Source organism: Colobus angolensis, unplaced genomic scaffold (assembly GCF_000951035.1).
Source record: "Colobus angolensis palliatus isolate OR3802 unplaced genomic scaffold, Cang.pa_1.0 Scaffold152, whole genome shotgun sequence".
NCBI lineage: Eukaryota > Metazoa > Chordata > Mammalia > Primates > Cercopithecidae > Colobus > Colobus angolensis.
This window is the reverse complement of record NW_012114622.1, coordinates 4,780,329-4,803,337: the sequence shown is the minus strand read 5'-3', so window position 1 is coordinate 4,803,337 and position 23,009 is coordinate 4,780,329. Positions and strand designations below refer to the sequence as shown.

The 23,009-nt window shown below is 32.5% G+C and overlaps 1 protein-coding gene across 1 annotated transcript in view; it reads left to right on the top strand.

The window, feature by feature from the left end:
• Window positions 1-4,050: 4,050 nt before the first annotated feature.
• Window positions 4,051-23,009, top strand: part of LOC105507765 — a 288,182-nt gene continuing 269,223 nt past the window's right edge. Inside the window, exons 1-2 of the mRNA XM_011936412.1 lie at window positions 4,051-4,070; window positions 4,186-4,352. Coding sequence (XP_011791802.1) covers window positions 4,284-4,352 — 69 coding nt within the window. The 5' untranslated portion in view covers window positions 4,051-4,070; window positions 4,186-4,283. The remainder of the gene's footprint in view (window positions 4,071-4,185; window positions 4,353-23,009) is intronic.

The window sequence follows — 23,009 nt, the reverse complement described above, 5'->3', positions numbered from 1 at the left end:
GGGTTCTTAGAAGAAATTACCTTTTTTATTTAAAATAGTTATTTTGACCTTGATCTAATATTATTGCTGTGCATTTAAATTTTATTATGTGCCTTTTTCTATAGAAGCATGATTTATGACAAGGTAGGATAAAGTATGTAAGGGTTTTCCAAGGACTTCTAAAAAATACTCATCTCTGGCCTTCTCCTGTCTAGTTCATGCTTCCTTCCCAAATCTTATGGCTTTCTTTTTATATTTATTTTCCTCATTAGTCTTCATAATCATATAAGGAAAATTAAAATAAAAACAGTTGCACACATCCTAAATATGCTTTGAAATTCAGGAATATTCATGTTTATTTAACAAATTTGGATCAAATTTTTTTAGGTTATAGAAAGGTACAGGTTCTAAATGATCATGGATAGTTATAGTTATGTTCTTAAAACTTACCCAGAAGACTGTCTACAGTGTATCTGCAGTACCATTTATTCATCTAGTAGACATTTGCTGAGCACTGCTTTCACCAAACTAAAAAATATGGCTTCAAACTCCAGAAGGTTTCAGGATTTACTGGGGGATGAAAGTGGGAGGGGAGAAGATATGAACGAATACAAATTGATAAGAAAAAAGAAACAGAAAGCAACAACAACAAAAAAGAGAGAATGCTATGGGAGGCATAGAGGAGGGAGCAATTAATTCTACTTAAATCATTTAGGATATTTTGCCAGAGGTGGTAACATTTGATATGAGCCTTGAAGGATAAGAATATATTAATAGGTGGGAAAAGGGGGGAAAAATGGGAAAGGAATGAAACAGTGTGAGTGAGAAAGGTGTCAGTTGATAATTATGAAATTAATATAGCTACCAGTTTTGGTTATATAATCTGTTTACCTATGATGCTCATTACCAGCTCTGTCCAGTGAAGTTACTCTTTTTGGTCACATGAGTTATCAACAGCCTCAGTCTTAGCGCCAAACTCATTGAAATGATTGCATTAATTTTCATTTTGCCCTATAATCATAACTTGAGATGAAACAAAAGGAATAAAAAGTAATAATCCACATAGGTTTTCATCTTTCCAGGGGTGGAAATGATCCCAATGAAATGATTCCATTTGACTGATGTATTCATAATTGCTAAATTTAAGGAATGATCAACTTCCAAACCATTTAATATGAAATGTTGAGGGCTAGCTTAATGAAAATACTGAAAAGAGAAGTTCTTACCACAATCATGTGAACAGGAAAATCTAGGTAGAACACCTGTAATACAGGCCTTTCACATAAGAAGAAATGTTTATGTGTAGTTATACACACAAACATTAAAAGACCGTAGGATAACCTATTTGAATGAGGCAATATTTCTACGTAGTAGTTTGAAGACAGAGAAGCACATGATTGGAAGGACACAAAAATAATAAGGGAAAAAGGGAACTCTACATAAAAGAGAAGAAAACCATTGGTTAAGAGTACTTATGAGCTATGATTTGGTATAGAATATTAGGAATATCCACTAAAACACTTAAATAACTAATTCACATCCATGTTAAAATCTATTGTTGAGGTTAAAAAGTCAAGTGACTTCTTTTTTAAAAAATCAATTATTCAATAATATTTTAAAAGTACATTTTAGGCCAAGGCTCCTTTTTAAATGGACAGTTCTTTAATTCTAACTGCTTAATAAATATTATTATTTTTTAGTATAACATAGGCTGATTTATATATCCTTTTTAAGTACTTAGGCGTATCATTTTCTTATGTTTTCTGTACCTTCCTAGTTAGTGGAAACATTGTTCTTGGAGTGTGCTTTGTCTTCCTTTTCAAGAAGATCATCAAAGTTACTAGTTTGCAGCTTCCAAAAAGAAAGAGCCTTCTAATCCCTAGTTCAGAGGCTAACCTTTATTAGTGCTCTCGTGGTTATAATGAGGACCCTGCTTCCAGCAGGGAGATTCTGGAATACTGAACAGATTATTCAACAAGTTCAGAGCAGATTCTAAAGTCCCTTATAAAACCTGCTTGTGAATACTGCTTTCTTTGCTTTGCTGTTTCTGGTTTCCATAGTATTCCTAATTACATAAATCATGTGGAACATGGGAGCTGTTTTCCATCCAGTATCAATTCTGACACTGCTTATGCTGTGGTATAGTTTTAATTTTTTTTCTAAGCTGTATTTTTTTTCTAAAATTCTTATGGACAGTGTAAACTTTGAAAAACCTGGAATTTTTGTTGTTAGATCTAGTAAGTGCTTTTTTTGGAGTCCCTTGGGTTGATATAAAGAATTTGAAAGTTATTTTGTGACAAGCATAGATAGAGAATCTGATAAAATTTTCTCGTGTTTAAATTCAAGATTAACTCCAGGGTGTAAATCATTCAAGCTTATCACCTACTGCTCAATTTATTAAATTTTATTTCAACTTAGTATCTATTTATGTAGTGCCTTTCAGTGTTCAAAAAGTATGGCAGGTTCAATGAGTATACCAATTAAAGGTATATGAGTTAAAATCTAATGCATAGTAATATATAAATGTGTAGCAATAAACTAAAAGCACTGATGATTCTTAAGCTAGGTTTCTTTTGAAAAAAATTGTAATCAAGATTGATTTATATTTTACATTTTGTAAAGGTTGAAGAGTTATAATTCTGAATATAAGCTCATTTATCTTTTAATTTGTATTGCTTTTATAATATTTATGATCTTTTTTTTAAGTTTGAGGTGTTTGTTATGATAAGACTTAGAAAAGCAATTACTCTAAGAGAGTATAAAAATGGGGTTGATAGATGAATTTCAGGATTAGTTTCTCAAGCTAAATAAGTGAATTTTATGCAGATATCTAAGAAGATGTTTCAGCAGTCATTGGCTCATAATTTCCTCCTAACTTTATTTATACTATATTAGTAGCAAAATCTTGAACCCCATTTTCAACATTCTCCTTAGTGTTGAACATATTATACAGACTATATATTATACTTTGCTAGAGAGTTGTGGAACTTAGTGCCATGAAATGCATAACTTTTTTACCAAGAGCAAAATTTAGCAGAATACCAGCAGCAAAGGCCATTTGCATAACTCAGCCTCTCAGCAGCTCAGCTGAACCTAATTGTAATTCAATTTCCAGATTGCTATGCTAGGCCTCTTTGCATAAAATATGCAACATATAACATAACTAACAGCATGACCTATTTTCTTTGCCGGACCTATTTTCTTTGTCGGTGATCTATTTAATTCCTTTTTCTAGCAGAAATGTGTATCAGAATAAGGTAGCCAATACATATAGTTATTATGTATGTTTAAGTTTGTGTCACATGTATATACTTAAATAATGACCAAATACAGAAAAATATCATTTACTTTTTCTGGATTCCCAAGTGTGCCATTTTTATTTCTTGATTTCTGGCTTTTCAGGGAAAATCTTGAAAAATGTTACCTAGCTGCCGTGTTATTGGACTGTTTTACACTAGAAAGACTTTATAAGCTAATCGTGTGAAAAAGTGTATGAACATGTTTGTCAACTCCTTGTGGATGTTGCAGTACATACCCATAAGTAAATATCTTTTATCTGTTTACAAAACGCATGCTGGAATAGCATTCCTAAATCCTTGACTGTTTCATATTCCAGAAACGGAAAAAAGAAAGGTATGATAAAATGCTTGCTTAAAATTCTCCCTGCTATTTTTAAACAGTCTTGCCATCCTGTTGTATGGGTTACTTAAGGAATGCAACAAAAATCTTCAGATAGGATGGCTTATAAAGGTGTGGATTATATTTTATGAATGATTTCCAGATGTGATGTTTTAGGTATGTAGACTCCTCTGTAAGAAGCTATATACAGAAACAACATGGATCTTACAATTTTTTCAGGACAATCCAAGTAGATTTCAGCAAGGTTGGTTCCAACTCATCTGTGATAAATGAGAAGATAAGGCAATCAGTGCACACCATGACACTCTGTGCAGCTAGTTAGGCACACTTCAGAACTACTCAGGTGTGCTCACAAAGCTTATGAGTCTTGCATGGGGGGTGTCTCAATATAAATACATCCTTCATGGTGGCCACTAGTAACGCAGGAATTGCCTCTCTAAGACTTAACCCAGGTCAGATATAAATAATAGATGTTAAGAGTTAGCTCTGGTATTGGGGCTGTATTCCAGGCAGTGTATTTCGGTTGGGTTGGGTCAAAAGAATTTTTTCCCTTCTTTTCTCGCATAGTTCCTCTGCTTGAAAAATGCCTGCAAAATTCCATCACACCTTTGCGGGGACCACTTTGGGTCTCTAAGGGAGAAGGTTTCAGCCCCTCAGGAGCTAAGATGTACATCCAAGGAGTTCTTTTGGCCCTGTACCAACGATTAAAGTCTACAAAAAAATATTGTAAACAGGTGAGTCATCCCTCTTTAAAAATTGCTTTATTATATGTTTTAAAAGTGTGCTTGGTTGTATAGAGGCAATGATTGTCATTGTGTCATAAAAGAACTGTGACATGTATTTTGTGAGCTCACTGCCTGTTAGGGAGCCAAAAATGCTACTTCTGTAATCTCAAAGCCAACAATAATGGAGCTAATTGTGTCTGTCTTTTGGTATAAGATGTCATATGTCTCATCTTTTCTTGCAGCGCATACTGGGCAAAGTGAAGGCAACTTCTTACGTGGAAATTCTGTAGACTATTACTTTAAGAAAATAAATAGCTCCTAAGTCATTTGAAGGTTTAAATGTTTAGCATTCTATTTTTTTCCAGCATAAAATCAGATTTTTGGGGGTTAGAATACAACAAATCACATTCTGAAAAATGAAATCGTGAATCAACTTCATGTCACGAGTAACTTACTTCATTTATCCTTATTTAACTTCTCTGTTTCAGGAGTCAAAAGTATACAAATAGAGTTAGTTTATTTGAATCAGGTTAAACTGGATTTTGTCCTTTAATTCCTGTGTATTTATTTCATGTTTGTATGTGTGTGTGTAAAGGGTGATATCTTTATAATCCATGCATAGGGACTTTTGATTTATCTTAAAGTATGATTCACATTTGTAAAGTAGAATTACGAAGCCATTTATAACATAAAAATGAAATTGCAACATTTAAAAAATCTTCTTTGTACTTGGTTTTAAGAATTGAAGCACATATTTTTACCAAGCTAAATAAGGACTGGGTTTTACATTTTGAACTGGGAGGTTCCAGTTTAGAACTGGGCACATTATCTGAGACCACAGACTGCTGAAAAATGAATATTTTGAAAACATCATGCTATTATTCTCTGCTTGCAGAGAGGAAGGGGAGGTGGGAATGGGCTGTCAGTCTTAGTGTTCACACAGCACCTCCTGCTGTAGAGTTTGGAAAAGAACAACTTGCATTGACTTTGGAAGAAAGTGTTGTACTAAGGTATCCAGAATTAGCAAAAAACATCTTCCCACGAAAACTTCGCAAAATGTGTTTGGTTTGCCTCGTTAATTTCAGCAGATCCAGAAACAGGGTTAATAATTGTAATAGATAAGGCTATTCGTAATAATACAATGAAAGAAATAAAAATCCAAACTAATGTTCTCTATTAAGCCAGTAGAAAATATAGAAACCAGTATAAAATATTTTATTACATTTAGATTAAATTATTTTAGTTGTAATATTTACATTTTAAGATATAATGATATTGTAAAATGGATCATGATGAACTGCATTACAATAATTTATTTGAAATTATGTGGTTTGATTCCACTTATTGAAATTTAAAATTATTTAATGTTAGAAGAAATAATGAGACAATTCTCCAATTCAAGAAAAGTACTGTTTAAATAAAATCTAAAGACAAATTTAAACATTTTCTAAGTTTTATTTCAAGTAAGGGTGTTAGAAATAAGAAACATCCCAGAAAGTGATGGCATGTTTTTCTTCCACTGTCTTAAACATGTAAAATTTAAATAAGTATAAATTGCTATACTAGATTTAAAAGAGCTCTGTGCATTGTAAGAAAAAAATACTTTCAGAATTACTTAGTGCTTTAATTTAAAAATTTCTTTATGATTCAAAATTAATGAAAAACATTTTATTAAATATTAAATTATGAACAAATATTAAATTAAATTTATTAATTTATAAATTAAATTATTTAACCTTTTAGTGTCTGTAATTGTCTGTTTGGGAAATCTATAAAGATTTCAACATTATATGAATTTAAGAATATTTTGAAACCTATGCTCTTTGCCATTTCTCCTAAAGCTTTTTTCTTCCATTAAGTTGTAATTCAAAGCTTTCCATTCAGCAGTTTTAATATGATACTTAAGTTTTATTTTGAAGTATAAAAATGAAGAAAAATAAGTAAAAATTTGCTCATTATGCATTTTTATGTAAATTTCTGTTGCTTTAGATCTGCTCTATTTTATGTATGCTTGAGGTTTTCTTCTTTTGTAGTGTTATACCAAGACTTAATTTAAAATTATTTGAATATTTAGATAAGTCACTATAGTGATATACTTATCAGACCATCAATGCTTAGGTGTTAAGCCTGACAATATCTTTATTTGTGAGTGGGATTTCTTAGCAAATATCCTTCTTAAGCATTAATGAACTTTGTTTGAACTACACTTACTTCATTTGACCTTTGGTATAGCCTTTTCTATTTAGTTTTATATAAGATTGTGTTAAATAATCTTTAGATAGGTGAAATGGAGTTAGGTGATGATTCCTATTTATTTAACAAATTAAAGTTTATAAATCATATGATTAGATTTTTTTTTGATATTATTTCAATTTATTTCACTTTTGAGATCACATATAAAAACAACAATATTGTCTTGATGTCTGTCAAAATATAAGCTTTAAATTTTGTCATTCCCAAAGGAAATTTCTTTTAATAAATTGTGATAATATAGCTTTAAAAGAAAAGCCAGGGCGACTGGTTTTATGTTGACGAACTTACTCATTTTTCCATTTTTAACTTTAGCTTGGCTGTTATAGCATGCAACTGAATTAAGCACACTACATTAGGGTGGTCTTAAATATATACTGATTCGTGTGTATTAAAATGAGATATTATATTTAGAACAGCATAAAGTCACTTAGTCTTACATTTATCACATTTATTTCCTTAAAAGTGGAAACATCTTAGAAATTGCTTGGAGCTAAGCAGAATCTATTTAATTGGTAATCTTTGCAATTGCATAAACGCATTCCTATGAAATGTAGTTAACACTTTCAGTGACAGGGCCTGTTCCATCTCATTAGCATTCTTGTTATGTAGTGGTGCTGTTGGTGGGGGTGTTGAAGTAGGAATGCCATTGTGTCGAGTTCTAGTGTTTGGGGACAAACACTGCTGTGGAAGGAACGTGTGAAAAGGCCACAGTCCTGTCAGTGAATGAGGAAGGCTGTGCTTTCTGTGTGCTTCAAGCAGGGAAGCTGTCATTCATAGGCCTAACACAGCTAAGCAGAGGCCAAAACACAAGGCTGCACTACCGTTTAAAATGATATTAGTGATTTTTAAACATGATCTTCTTTATTTATGATCCTACATAGAGCTTTTAGTTGCTGTCAGTAAACAAAATATGGTAGTCTGTTCAGAAACACTGTAAAGATGCATAAATGTGTATGGAACTGTGCCAGGCAGCTATACAAATAATGACTCAGAATGGCTGATGGGCAGTGTTAAGTACAAATGTGATTTTTGAGAAACACTCATTTCTGAAAATGTCTTCCCAAGTTTGAATTTTTCCCCAAACCAACAAAATTCCTGGAGACTTTTACAAAAGAATATATAGCACTTTTTTTTAATACAATTTTTGAAAACGCTTATAAACTTTCAGTTTTAATCATGTAAAGCTGTTCACAGTATGACCTAACAGTTCTTATAGATTGCATAGTTATTTTTGAAATTCAGAGAGATAAAAAGGGAAATGAGTATCTAACTATAATATCATGATAAGCACCATCTTAATTAGGAAGAGAGTCATAGCCCCTGAATTCGTTAAGCCATGAAAAAATGCATCTGTGAATTTATGAAATTTTAAGAAATTTTTAATTCTACTCCTAGTTTTTAGCACTTCGGAATAAAATGATTAAGTTTGAGATTAAATTTTAGCTGATTTGGTTACTTAAAGCAAAATAAATAAACCAAAGTGTTCTCCAATATTTCTTAAATTCTTGGGGTATTTTCTAAACTTTGGTAGTGTATTGAAAAACACTGCAATTTCTATTTATGTCTGAAGTTGTGGGAAAATGTTTTATTTCTGTAATTTTAATTTAGAAATGTGTATTTGAGCTATTTGTAGTAAATCATTACTTAATAAAGTTTGTTGAGGATTATATAATTTTTGGCCTGAGTGATTTAAATTTAAATTTTTTTGCATGTGTGTAGTCTCTTTTGTTTATTAATTTAAGCAAGTCAACTTTGTTGGATGCTGTTATTTATGCTATATGTAAAAGTTCTATATTTGGCATATTGTGTTTAGCAATCTCAGGTCCTGAATTTCTATTTCAAAAATTAGGTTTTACTTTTTAAATTGTAACAATATTGCAGATTTATTTTGTGGGCATATTATTTGATGAGGAAATAACCATCTAGCTTCAGTATATATTGTTTTTGCAGTTTAAAATTGTAATGTATTTTGTTAACATACTAAAACTAAGCTCTATCAAAGCACTTAAATTTTGTTTAAAAAATTGTGTAAGTTAATGTTGGCTCACTTTATCCACACTTTTAATAAGTTGAGTAATTAGGTATCAAACAACAGTATAATATAACTATATCCAGAATTGATTCAGCTCAAAATATGCTTGAATTACATTTATTATTGACAAAATTTGTTTATTGCATAAAGCATTTAAAAAGGAATCTTAGTGTTTTAATTTTTCAAAAAAAGAAGTGCTTAAAGTTTGTCTTTTCAGATCCTGTGTCAATTAAAATAATTTATTGGTTCTACATTATTGAATGAATAACTATTTCTATTTTATTTTCTGTATATACTTTAAAAATTGAGCTCTTTCTTTGACTTAGTCTTTCTGTGAGAACACTTAAAATATTTCAATATTTAAAAAACTTCTTAATTATCCTTTGAAACCTTGGAACAAAATCTGTAATATATAAACACAAAATACTATTAAAAACATGAAAATAGTGTGACAGTCATTTCGAGATGAAAACTACTTCTGAAGGTTCTGATAAGTAATTATTTTTAGAATATTAGGTTGTTTGTAGATTTGAGTGATTGTTGATTTTTTTTTTCCTGAAACCAAGCTGCATTCTAGTTACTTGAAGTATTTTAAGAACCTTAAACTTGTGTCTCTTTCTAAGTGTCATGCTTTGAGCAGGCCTAACATCAGTTAAATGAAGTGAAAATTGCATTCTTGTCTTGATAGAGATGAAAATGGATTTCTGGTCATGAAATAGATGTAGTTGTCACTTTTTAAAAAAGGTGTCAGCAGTTTGCTTCAGTGAGTAAGGTGCCAATTCAGTATAGCAGTAAACTTGTGATCTGAGCAATCAATAAAATGCTTCAATAACTTCTGCTTCATTACACTTATAATAAGAGGCTATAGATCCATGGCACATAAAATGTTGATAAAGAGGATATGTGGGGATCAACTGCGACAATTTTCTCAAAAGTACAGTAAGTGCAATATTGCCATCTAGAGTTTGTGCATAGGTAATTATTACAGAGAGGGGGGAAGCGACAGTGGAATAAAATAAGAAGTGATATTGAAATACTGTTTATTTTCCATCATTTATCCATGACACATTTATCTTCATGGAACATTTCATTTGACTTGTCATAAAGCTGTTTGTTTAGGTCGGAGAAAATTTTGAAATCTGTATTTTTCTCTAATTCTCTTAGAATTATACTACCAAGTGTCAAATATGTATCTCTAGCTCAAAATTGAACTTTTTATCATGAAAACTATTTATTAAATAACTCACTTTGGAAAAAAATAGAGGTTTTTCTTTTTTACATGGTAATTTAGTTCTATAAAACCAGAGAGCTTTATTGACATCTCAGTTAGGTGTCTTTCAATTAGAAAAATTATCTTTATTAATGGTAAACCTCCTTCATAGAATAAGGGCCAACTTACGTTTCAAATGGTATTTTTAAATAAATTTTTTTCACTTAAAAACTGCATCTCATGAAGGAAAGATAGACTTTTCTTCTTATGCAATTCTGAACATTTTCATGAAAAGTGAATTCTTTTTGGGGATCATCTAGGAATATGTCTCCATCTTTATCAACACGTTAAAAATATTAGTTATTACCTTACTTTTCTTGATTAATTAAAAATTATTTAAATTGTTTCATTTTATAATACTTTTTGAATGAACTAATATGGAAACATTTAAAAATCATTTATCCTCTGTACTTTTGACTGAATAGAAAATTTTATAAAAATCTGAATTTAAGTGTTTTAATTATAATACAGATAAAGTAAACTTAATATGGATATAGATGGACTTAACAAGGAAAGTTGTGTTTTTTCTCACTCAACTCTCCCTTCACAGAATATGGACCATTTTTCTAAGTTTATAGAGCTAGGCCTTTAAATTTCCCTGAGGTGAATAATTTGGCATTAATATATTATTAATGCATTTTTTCTAATACACTGTTGATGTATTTGGTTTTTATGTCTGTGTGTGAATGACTTCCATAATTGTAAAAAATGGAAATGATTATAACATAAATTTATTTTCATTTTCTGACCAAAAATTTACTCTCAAACATCCTACTGTTATATCCCTACTTATATTTAAGATAATTCTTTAGTTATTTGAAGATATCCTTCTTTAGTTAGATGAAGATATCTATCCTATGTTGAAATTTCTAATCATATTGGGTAGAAATATTGCATTTTAAAAACTCCAAATAAAGATAGAATTGTCCAGGCAAAGTACTTGAAAGTAGACCTGACAAATGTTCTTTAAATTACTCAACCACCTACAGGTATTATTGCCTATGACTCTTTTGAAATGAGAATAAATTTTATAGAGTTACAGCAGCAAAGTGAAAGAGTGTATTTGATAGATTTCCTGAACAGTTTCAACACCCACAGGTATTATTTGTAAGAAAACAATCATGCCGAGTCTTCAGCTGGTTAGAGAGGGCATAGCATTCTATCTTCACCTGACATCCTATCTGTTCCGTCAACATCCTGGGCCCCCTGCCTTCTGCCCCCTCCTCCCAAAACAATAATGCTTACTGAGAGGTTTGTGTGAATGGACAAGAATATGAATGTTTTTTTTCCTTGAAGAACTAAAACGGTATTGAATGCACATTCTTAGTGGGAGGAAAACCAACTCTCTTGAGGATTGACTAGTATTTTCTATTTACTATTCAAACGGATCATTGTTGTCAATGATTGCTAGTTAAGATCTTTGGTTGTTGAGAAGTCTGACTAATGATTGATAAAGCAATTGTAAACATGTTGGGAATCATTGCTTTGCTTTATTTTATTCAGAGACATATATAATGGCTTCCTCTCACTTCTTGTTAGTAGCGTTAGTTCGAGTAAACATCAATCTTAGAACAAACTTCTAATTTTCAAATAATGTAATTCATTCTTTGCTCTTATTTTATATATTGCAAAAGGTGGGAATTAATATAACATTAATTTATTGCTGTCTTCCGTAAAACTTTCTCAATTATGTTAGAAAATCAATTTTACATAACCTCCCTAAAATAATCAGTATCCTGTTACATTTCTAAAATATTTAAGTTTCTAAACATAGCCAGTCATGCATGGAAAAAGGATGTGGCAAGAGTTCATTTATTAACACTTAATATATGTGACTGGGAAGCAGATGTTGAAAGCTTCAGAGAAAAGAATTATAGCATAAATAAAAAGTGCTGGGAAGGGCTTCAGCCTTGGCAAACCACAGGTGAGTTACATTTTTTAGAACTGTACTGCCCAATACACTATACCTTGTGTTTTAAAACTAAAATGAAATAAAATTGAAAATTGGGTTCCTCAGTCTCCCTTGCCACATTTTGATTACTCAATAGCTATATCATCACTGAAAATTCCACTGGACAATTCTTTTTTAGAAGGTAAAAATTCGGTCGCATGGGTAGTTATACTTCTGGCATTGGATTCCTCATTCTGTGATTAACAAGGTGACAAATCTTTGTTATGTCACCTGTAATACAGGCCTTTCACATAAGAAGAAATGTAACTTTGTAACTTACAGGTGTTATGACAAGGTAGGATAAAGTATGTAAGGGTTTTCCAAGGACTTTTTAAAAATACCCATCTCTGGCCTTCTCCTGTCTAGTTAATGCTTCCTTCACAAATCTTATGGCTTTCTTTTTATAATTATTTTCCTTCTTAGTCTTCATAATCATATAAGGTAAATTAAAATAAAAACAATTGCACACATCCTAAATATGCTTTGAAATTCAGGTATATTCATGTTTATTTAACAAATTTGGATCAAATTTCTTTAGGTTACAGAAAGTTATGAAAGTTATAGAAAGTTGTAAAAGTTAAGGTCTTTTAAAGGCCTGTATTACAGGTGTTTAAAGGCTTCATGGCCTTTGCTACTGGTATTCCAATTATACTTCTGGCATTGGAATCCTCATTCTGTGATTAACAAAGTGACAAATCTTTTAACATGATCAGGATCTAATTTGGTGTTGGATAGGTAAGGTGCTCCAGTCCTCATAAAGCAAAACAAAGCAAATATTTTGAAAAAACAAAACCAAACCATATAGTTCACAATCTGTTTGCCATCCAACCACCAGGTGGACACCTTTAGGCCCTTCAGTGTCTCTTAAGATCCTTATAAATGAACTGTATAATGTGGCATCATTAGGGACTATAATTCTACCAGTCACTGATTTAACCTTATCTTTTGGGTACCTCCCCACCCCAAAAAAGTAATTAGAGAACCAAAGAAGACAAACTCAAATGATGAAGTGTTGAGTACCACTTATGTGTTCTGTGTATTAACCAGTATTGAAAATATAGAATTCTCTAAGGCCTCACTCTCAGGAAGCTACTTTCTTGTTTTGGAGACAAGGCATACCCATGTGAAGCTATTAGGAAATATACTTATCAGTATAAAAAGAAGTGCTAAAATATGTGGTACAGATTCTATGTATTATGGGAACTTAAATAAAAGAAAGACTAACATGAAAATAGAATGAAAGCATTTTGAGGTTGAATGAATTTTAAAGGCTGTATAACCCAGTCCTCTCATTTTATAGATAATAAGACAGTAATACTTACGTCACTGAGTTTTTGTGAAGATTAAATCATGTATATAAAATTCTTTTTTTTTTTTTGAGACAAAGTCTCACTCTGTCACCTAGGCTAGAGTGCAGTGGCACGAGGTTGGCTCACTGCAACCTCCATCTCCCAGGTTCAAGCCATTCTCCTGCTTCAGCCTCCCGAGTAGCTGGGGTTACAGGCACATGCCACCATGCCCCGCTAATTTTTGTATTTTAGTGGAGACGGGTTTTCACCATATTGGCCAGGCTGTTCTTGAACTCCTGACCTCAGATGATCCGCCCACCTCAGCTTCTCAAAGTGCTGGGATTACAGGCATGAGCCACCAAAGACTCTTATAACAGTACCTGGAACTTACTTACTTATGAGTAAGTGCCCACTGAGGATTAGCTATCATTACCAGCGTCTTTATTATTAATATTATAAAGTTATTAAGACCAATGGCAGTGAGGTCCTTGTCTAAGGTGAGATAGCAAGATAGGGTTGTAATGGCACTAAAGCCTATCTTCATTAGCAAATGCAAGGCATGTTTTATTAACTGAAGTATGGGTAGAGTTTGAAAAGGAGATTCAGATAGGCAGTGGTATGAAGTCAGGAGTGAACAAGATATTTCAAACAGGTTATATGTGATTTAAAAAAAAAAGGATATCAGTGGCCTTTGGAAGCTAATGAAAACTTTGAGTGAATAGGATTAAAGAAAAAATTGGCGTTGGAGAATTAAGGGCAGTGGGTATAGATAGGACCTCTCAGAGGTTGAGAGTGGTATATTTTTTTAAAGTTCACAGCATATTAAATAATGAAGAAATGCCAAAACAGGATTTTAAAACCATTAAGTATATTTTACATGATTACCCTTAAAATTAACTCTATTAACAAAAAGCACAGTATGATATAATTGTTCTATTTACATGATAATTAAAAAATTTCTTAAAAATATTAATCATAACCCATGTTGGGGGCATGATCTGGTGATGGGGCAGATGTTTCAAAATGACTGTCTTCTCCAGAGTATCCTGTCACTCTACCTTCTTGATTGTATGTGTAACTTTATTTGCAGATAATGAAAAAAGCTAAATTTGTGGCCTATTTTGAATGTAAGACTAAGGTCAGAAGACCTTCCTCAGTCTCAGGATCTGAGATCCTAACATGGTTGGATAGTGTGGATAGGGAAAGCAAATCGTTGAAGTTTGGAAAACATCTTCTAGAGTTTACTTTAGGAAGGAGATACACACTGCAGGAGAGCAAATCCACTCACACTATACAAGACATGCCAAGAAGTGTTTTCTTTATTTTGTTTAAATCTGATTTTATCTTTCACACATGGTGGTGGGAGAAAAGTAAAACTAAATTTGATTCAGACCAAATAATTTAACCAGTTTATTTAGGCAATGCTCAGCCTTTTGAATAAAGATGCCCAGATGTTCATCTTTCTGCCATTTTTTTTGTGTTCCCTCCAAGAAGTCATCTGTGTTTATGGAGGAGAATGGCTTATTAAGTAACAATTGGGGTTGTTCCCCTGAAGGTATACAAAGAGCAGGAGATGTACAGTGGTTTTAAGAGAATGAAGGTCCAGATTCCCAACTCCCATATGCACTTTTTACTAAAATGATTCTGATTGAGAATGTGCCTGCAGTGTAAGGGAATGCCATCTCTTTTCTCCTTTCCCATTTTCCATTCACCCTTTAAAAACGCAAAGCACACCTCTTCCTCATCCTGAATCTATTCTGGTGTATCCCTTGTGGTGTAAAAACCTCCAGGCACCAAACAAAAGGACACTTTGAAAATATTAGTGTCATCAGCTTGTGATAGGGCTCCAAATCTTCCCTTGCTGTTATATATGTATTTCTGTTAAGGAAGAAGTGGTATAGAAATACAAAGTTGGCTGGGCGCGGTGGCTCAAGCCTGTAATCCCAGCACTTTGGGAGGCCGAGACGGGCGGATCACGAGGTCAGGAGATCGAGACCATCCTGGCTAACACGGTGAAACTCCGTCTCTACTAAAAACTACAAAAAACTAGCCGGGCGACGTGGCAGCGCCTGAAGTCCCAGCTACTCGGGAGGCTGAGGCAGGAGAATGGCGTGAACCCGGGAGGCGGAGCTTGCAGTGAGCTGAGATCCGGCCACAGCACTCCAGCCTGGGTGACAGAGCAAGACTCCGTCTCAAAAAAAAAAAAAAAAAAAAGAAATACAAAGTTGAGAAGAAAAAGGAAGGATGTAAACTTTCTGATTGTCTTAGCACTTTGGGAGGCAGGGGCAGGAGGGTCGCTTGAGCCCAGGATTTCGGGACCAGCCTGGGCAACATAGGGAGACACCATCTCTACAAAAATAAAAAATTTAGCCAGATGTGATGATGCATGCATGCTTATGGTACCAGCTACTTGGGAGGCTGAGGTGGGAGGATTGCCTGGGCCTTGGAGGTCAAGGCTGCAGTGAGGTGTGATCATGCCACTGCATTCCAGCCTGGGCAACAGAGTAAGACCTGTCTCAAAAAAACAAAAACAAAATTTCATAACTTTCTGATTGTTAAAGAAGTGTTTTTTCATGTTTTAAAAAATGGATAATTATTGATGCAAAACTGCTCTGGTATTTAACCTCACTGGATAGATTTTAAAAACCAATTTAACAGTTTTCTTTGGTAATGGCAATATTTATAACATGGCAGAAATTACATACTTTGTAACTTTTTAAGCTAATGATAAAAAATGTTAAATGTCAACTTAAAATGTTGGTACGTAGTTTTCTAAGTAAAGGTTACCCAATTTTTATAAATTCTTTGAGATAGCATGTGAGTAAAATATTCTGGAGTCATCATGGTTCAAGGGAGAGAAAGGTGGTCCTTTGAGCCATGTGGTGTCTGACTGCAGAGATGATTGGTCTTGTCTGCTGCTGAGGTTGGTAGCTGATGCTGGATGTTCTCTGGGTGGGTGGGAGTGCACCCTGGAAACTGTACTCTTAGCTTGACTCTTGCTGAGTTAGTACCACATTTTTCCATCTTGGTCTTGGCCTACATGAGCCACCCCTCAGCCTCTGCAGTGTAGTAATTGTAGGCATTTTGGCCCTTAATTTTTTTTCTTTTTTCTATTTTTTTTCTTTTTGGCCCTTAATAGTTTTATGACTATTTCTTATTGTAAAAAAAACACACAGCATTACATTCACCCATTTACCCATTTTTTAAGTGTACAATGCAGTAGTGTTAAGTATATTTACATTGTTTTCTTAATTTCCTTTTTGGATTTCTCATTGTTAGTATATAGAAATGCAACCAATTTTTGTGCATTAATTTTGTATCCTGAAACTTTGCTGAAATTATTAGTTGTAACAGATTTTTGTGTGGAATTTTTAGGGTTTTCTATATGTAAAATAAACTCATCTGTGAACAGAGATAATTTTACTTCTTCCTTCCAAATTTGAATGCCTTTTCTTTTTCTTGTCTAACTGTTCTGGCTAGGACTTTCAGTGCTATATTAAATAGTAGTGGTGAGAGTGGGCATCCTTTTCTTGTTTTTGATTTTAGAGGAAAAGCTTTCAGTCTTTTACTGTTGAATATGATGTTAGCTGTGGCCTTTTCATATATGGCTTTTATTTTCATCCATCCCTACTTTGTTGGAGTGTTTTTATCATAGCGTATTGAATTTTGCCAAATGCTTTTTCTGCATCAATTTAGATCATCATTGTGTTTTTTAATCTTCATTTTGTTAATGTGGAGAATTACATTCATTTATTTTCTTATGCTGTGCCATCCTTTCATTCCAGATATAAATGTCAATTGATCGTTGGCCCTTAATATCTGAGGCCTTTCTGGCTACAACTTTGCTACCTTTTTGTTCCCTGGGTGCTGTGTGAGAATTTGTGGGTCTCATGTCTGATTATTCAGGTCATAATTTAGGTAACATATTTTGTCACGTACTTTTTACTGCATTTATTGAGATTTTCATATACATATTTTTACTGTTAATATAGTGAATTATGTTGATTCATTTTCAAATATTAAATAGACCTCATGTTTCTGAGATAAACACTATTTGTTCATGTAGTATTTGCATATATATTACATATTATCCTCCATATATATTACTTGAATGTATTAAATTTATTAAATCCTATTAATGATTTTTATATCTCTGATCTTGAGGGGCATTGGCCCGTAGTTTATCTTTCTTTTAATATCTTTGTCTGATTTTGGTATTAGGGTAATGCTGGCTTCATCAAATGAGTTGAGAGGTACTTCTTCTTCTTCTATTTTCCAAGTTTGTTTACCACCTCTATTATTTCTTAAGTATTTGGTGACATTCATTAGTAAAACCATCTGGGCCTGGAGTTTTGTTTACAGGTAGGTTTTAAATTATGAATTAAAAAATTTTTAGTATTCGTATAGCTATTTATTTGTTTACTCTTATACGATTTCACCTTTTATTTTACATTTGGCAGGGTACATGTACAGGTCTGTTATATGGCTATATTCTGTGGTTTGGGGTACAGATGATCCCATCACCCAGGTAGTGAGCATACTACTCAATAAGTAGTTTTTCAGCCCTTCTCCCTCTTTGCCCTTTCTAGTGTTCCTCAGTGTTCCTATCTTTATGTTCAACATGTAGCTGTTTATGTTACATAATTCTTTTTGATCTTTAGTAGTTTAATGTCTTTGAAGGAATTTGTTCATTTCATCTGAATTAAAAATGTATTGACATAAAGATGTTTATAATATTTTATTATCATTCATTTGAAGTCTGTAGAATTTGCTTTTTAATTCCTTATATTGGCAATTTCTAGCCTCTCATTTTTTACTTAACTTGTCTAGCTGAGGTGATCGATTTTATTTATATTTTCTAAGAAATGACTTTTCATCTAATTGATTTTCTATTTTTGGTCTGCTATTTATTTCATTGATTTTGTGCTTTATTAATTCCTTACTTCTGCTTATGTAGGGTTTAAGATATTTCTTTTTCTAGTTTCATAAAATAAAAGCTTAATTGATTTAGACCTTTCTACTTTTCTAATGTAAGCATTTAATGCTATTAGCATTTAATGCTATCAAATTTCCCTCAAAGCCCTGCTTTTGCTATGCCTAACAAATTTCAGTATGCTGTTTTCACTTTTCTTTAATTCAAAAGACTTTAAAGTTTTTCTTGTGATTTTCACATCTGTTATTTAGAAATATCTTGTTTAATTTGCAATTATTTTTGGATTTCTGTATATCTTTCTGTAATTGGTTTCTAGTTTCCATTGTGGTCAGAGAACAAACTGTGTATAATTTTAATCCTTTGAAATTTTTTGAGATTTGCTTTATGTCTCAAAATATATCCAAATTAATATTCCATGTTTATTCTGTCTTATTGGTTTAAGTGTTTTTAAATGTCAGTTTGTTCAAGCTAGTTGATAGTATTGTTCATATCTTCTGTTATTCTTGTTGTAATTTTGGATTTGTCTGTTTCTCCTTTCAGTTCTATCAGTGTTTTCTACATATATTTTGAAGTGCTGTTATTGGGTTCGTATTATTTTAAGATTGCTACATTTTCTTGATAAATTGACTTAAAATCATTATGAAATGTTCCTCTTTATTCCTGGTAATATTCTTTGTTCTGAAGTCCATTTTGTTTTATGTTAATAAAGCTACTCCAATTTTCTTTTCACAAATGTTATTATAAAATACTGCCCTTTTACTTTTCTGTCTTTTAATTTTAACTTATCTGTATTTTTATATTCTGTCTTGTAGAAAGAATATATTTGGGCCTTGCTATTTCCTCCAGTCTGAAAATTTCTTTTAATTGGAGTGTTTCGACCATTTACATTTAATATAATTAGTAGTATGATTGGGTTTAATTATTTTACCTTGTCATTTGTGTTTTATTTGTCTCATTTGTTTATTATTTTATCTTTTTAAACTGCTTTATTTTCGATAAAATACATTTCTTTTTGGTCACTTCATTGCTACTGAAATAGTTAGTATGTTTGTCCCCTCCAAGTGTCATGTTGAAATGTGATTCCCACTGTTGAAAGTGGGGCCTAGTGGAAGGTGATTAGATCATGGGGGTAAATCCCTCCTGAATGCTTTAGTACCTTGCTCCGTTGGTTTACATGAGATCTGGTTGTTTAAAAAAGCCTGGGACTTCCCCCTTCTCTCTTGCTCCTCCTCTTACCATTGATGTGTTGACTCTTCCTTCACTTTCTACCATGATTATGAGCTTCCTAAGGCCCTCACCAGAGGCAGATGCTGGAGCCATGCTTGTAGAGCCTACAGAACTGTGAGCCAATAAAACCTCTTTTCTTTATAAACTATCCAACCTCTGTCATTCCTTTATAACAATGCAAAAATGGCCTAATACAGCTACCATAAGCTTATTAGCTATATCTTTTTGGCTTGCTTTGTATGCATGAGTGTATGTGTAGTTGCTCTAGGTTGTTTTGTTTATATATTTAGCTTTTTATACTCTATCTTTGAATAATACTTATTACTTCATTATAATGTAAGAAGCATATGTTTTTATTTATCCTTCCTATTCTTTGTGCCACTGTTGTCATGTATTTTATTTTTATCTGTTATTTTCCCCAGAAAATATTGTTATATTCTTACTTAAACAGAAAATTTTAAAAGATATTTAAAAATGAGAAAAATGTCTTTTTCTTTACCCACATACTTATGAGTTTTGATATTCTTTATTCCTTAATAAATCCAAGTGTCCACTTAGGTTGTCTTCCTTTTACCTGAAGAACTTCTTTTGTTAAAACTTTTTTTTTTTAAAGAGACGAGCTCTTGCTTTTTTGAGACCTTCCTTCCTTCCCACTGAGTACGGACAAAGTCAATAGGTTTTCTTCCCCAGACTTTAAAGATGTTGTTCTATTCATCACAAGTTTCTGATGTAGCAGTGGAGAGTATTCTTACCTTAGTACTTCTTTATGTAATGACTTTTTCTTTTATTGCTTTTAAGAATTTATATTGATCACTTTTTTTTGGCAGTTTGATCATGATGTGCCTTTTGGGTTTTTATTGGGGGGTTTACCTTTTGCAATTTGTTGAATTTCTTGGATATATGTGACTCTAATTTTTGTTTTTTTTTTTTTTGGCCTTTATGTCTTAGAATACTTTTTCTGTTCCTAACCTTCTTTCCTATTTTTCTGGACTCTAGTTCCACAATATTAGTTTGCCATTTATTTTGTTTTTTTTTCCCAATACTTTTTTCTGGGCACTTTATTTTGGTTTGTTTCTGTGGTAGCCACCAGGCTGAGCTAGGACATGAGTCACCTTCAGTTCTGCAAGAAGCCATTAGAGAAGAAAGCTACAGATCCAGCATCTTGCCTGGAATTAAGGCATTTAGTTACAAAATTTTAAATATAAGAGAAAATTATACTCCAAATACATATACCATCTTTCCTCTTATATTCCTCAGCCTGGTTCCTTAAGTAGTACATCATCAAGATTCTCCTATCAGTTCATATTTATTTCTCCTCATTCCTTAATACTAGAATCTCTTCTTAAGTCAAGCTAATATTATCACTGTTCAATAACCATACCATACTCCTTCCTAGCTTTGTGTTTCCTGTTCTCCTATATGGAATAAGAATGTGCTTCTTCATTTTCCTTATGTCGAAATAATGAAAATATTCCAGACATGAAAGATTGGAATAAACATTTCTGTAAGCCAAATCCAACTCGATCAAATCCTTTCTTCAGATATTTTTTTCAGGAAATAAAGCATGTCTATATCTATCTAGATGCATATATATGCATCTAGATATATATATATATCTTTCTAGATAGATTTATATATAATTTTTTCTTCCCTGTGCTTCCTTTCTAGAGGTAACCATTATCTGAATCTCCAGTCATATTTTATAGTATATATAATATATGTATATTATATTATATAATATATATTTTTATGTTATATATTACATATATGTACATGTATATATTAGCATACTTGCATATGTATATATAACACAAATTTACATATTTATATTATATATTGTTATTATTTTATTTTATTTTAATAGTTTTTTTGGGAAAAGTAGTTTTTAGTTACATGGATACATTCTTGAGTGGTGATTTCTGAGATTTTGATGCACCCGTCCCCTGAGCAGTTTATGCTGTACCCAATACGTAGTCTTTTATCCTTCACTCCCTCCCAACTTTCCTCCATGTCCCCAGAGTCCATTATATTATTCTTATGCCTTTAGTTTTCCATTCCTGAGTTACTTCACTTGGAATAATGACCTCCAACTCCGTCCAAGTTGCTGCAAAGGCCATTATTTCATTCCATTTTATGGCTAAGTAGTATTCCATGATGTATATATGCCACATTTTCTTTAGCCTCTTCTTGATTGATGGGCATTTAGTCTTGTTCATATTTTTGCAGTTGTGACTTGTGCTGCTATAAACATGCATGTGCGTGTGTCTTTTTCACATAATGACTTCTTTTCCTTTTAGTAGATTCCTAGTAGAGGGATTGCTGGATCAAATGGTAGTTTTACTTTCAGTTCTTTAAGAAATCTCCATATTGTTTTCCATAGTCATTGTACTAGTTTACATTACCACCAGCAGAGTAAAAGAGTTCTTTTTTGTCACATCCATGCTAACATCTATTATTTTTTGATTTTTAAATTATGGCCATTCTTGCAGGAGTAAGGTGGTGTCTCAATGTGGTTTTAATTTGCATTTCCCTGATAATTACTGATGTTGAGCATTTCCTTCATGTGTTTGCTGGCTGTTTGTATATCTTCCTTTGAGAGTTGTCTATTTATGTCCTTTGCCTACTCTTTGATGGGATTATTTGTTTTTTACTTGCTGAATCGTTTGTGTTCCTTGTAGATTCTGGATATTAGTTTTTTGTCTGATGCATAGTTTGCAAATATTTTCTCTTACTCTGTGGGTTGTCTGTTTACTCTGCTGATAGTTTCTTTTGCTGTGCAGAAGGTTTTTAGTTTAATTAGATCCCATTTATTTATTTATTTTTGCATTTGCTTTTGGGTTCTTAGTCATGAATTATTTGCCTATATCAATGTCTAGAAGAGTTTTTCTGATTTAATCTTCTAGAATTTTTATGGTTTCAGGTCTTAGATTTTAATCTTTGATCCATCTTGAGTTGAGTTTTGTATAAGGTGGGAGATGAGGATCCAGTTTTACTGTTCTACATGTGGCTTGCTAGTTATCCCAGCACCATATATTGACCAGGATGTCCTTATGTATATGCATATGTATATATTTAAATATATGTTATATTAGTCTGTTTTCATGCTGCTGATAAAGACATACCTGAGACCAGGAAGAAAAAGAGTTTTAATTGGATTTACAGTTCCACATGTCTGGGGAGGCCTCAGAAACATGAAGGAAGGCTAAAGGCACTTCTTACATGGTGGCGGCAAGAGAGAATGAGGAAGAAGCAAAAGCAGAAACCCCTGATAAACCCATCAGATCTTATGAGACTTATTCACTATCACAAGACTGGTATGGGAAAGACCGGCCCCCATGATTTAATTACCTCCCTCTAGCCTAGGTCCTTCCCACAACATGTGGGAATTCTTGGAGATACGATTCAAGTTGAGATTTGGTGGGGACACAGCCAAACCAATCATATGTATATATGCATATGTCTGTATTAAAGCATATGCGTTCATATTTACATGTATATATTACACATATATCTGTTTTGCCTTTTTTATACTTTATATAAATGATATACTATACATATCACTCTGCACTTGCAACATTATATTTATGAGACATATTTATGCTGAAATATAAAGATGTTATGCCTTGACTTTTAACTTCCACACAGTAATTTATTCATTTTATTATATGAATATACTACAGTCTACTTATTACTTGTTGACAGACATTTAGT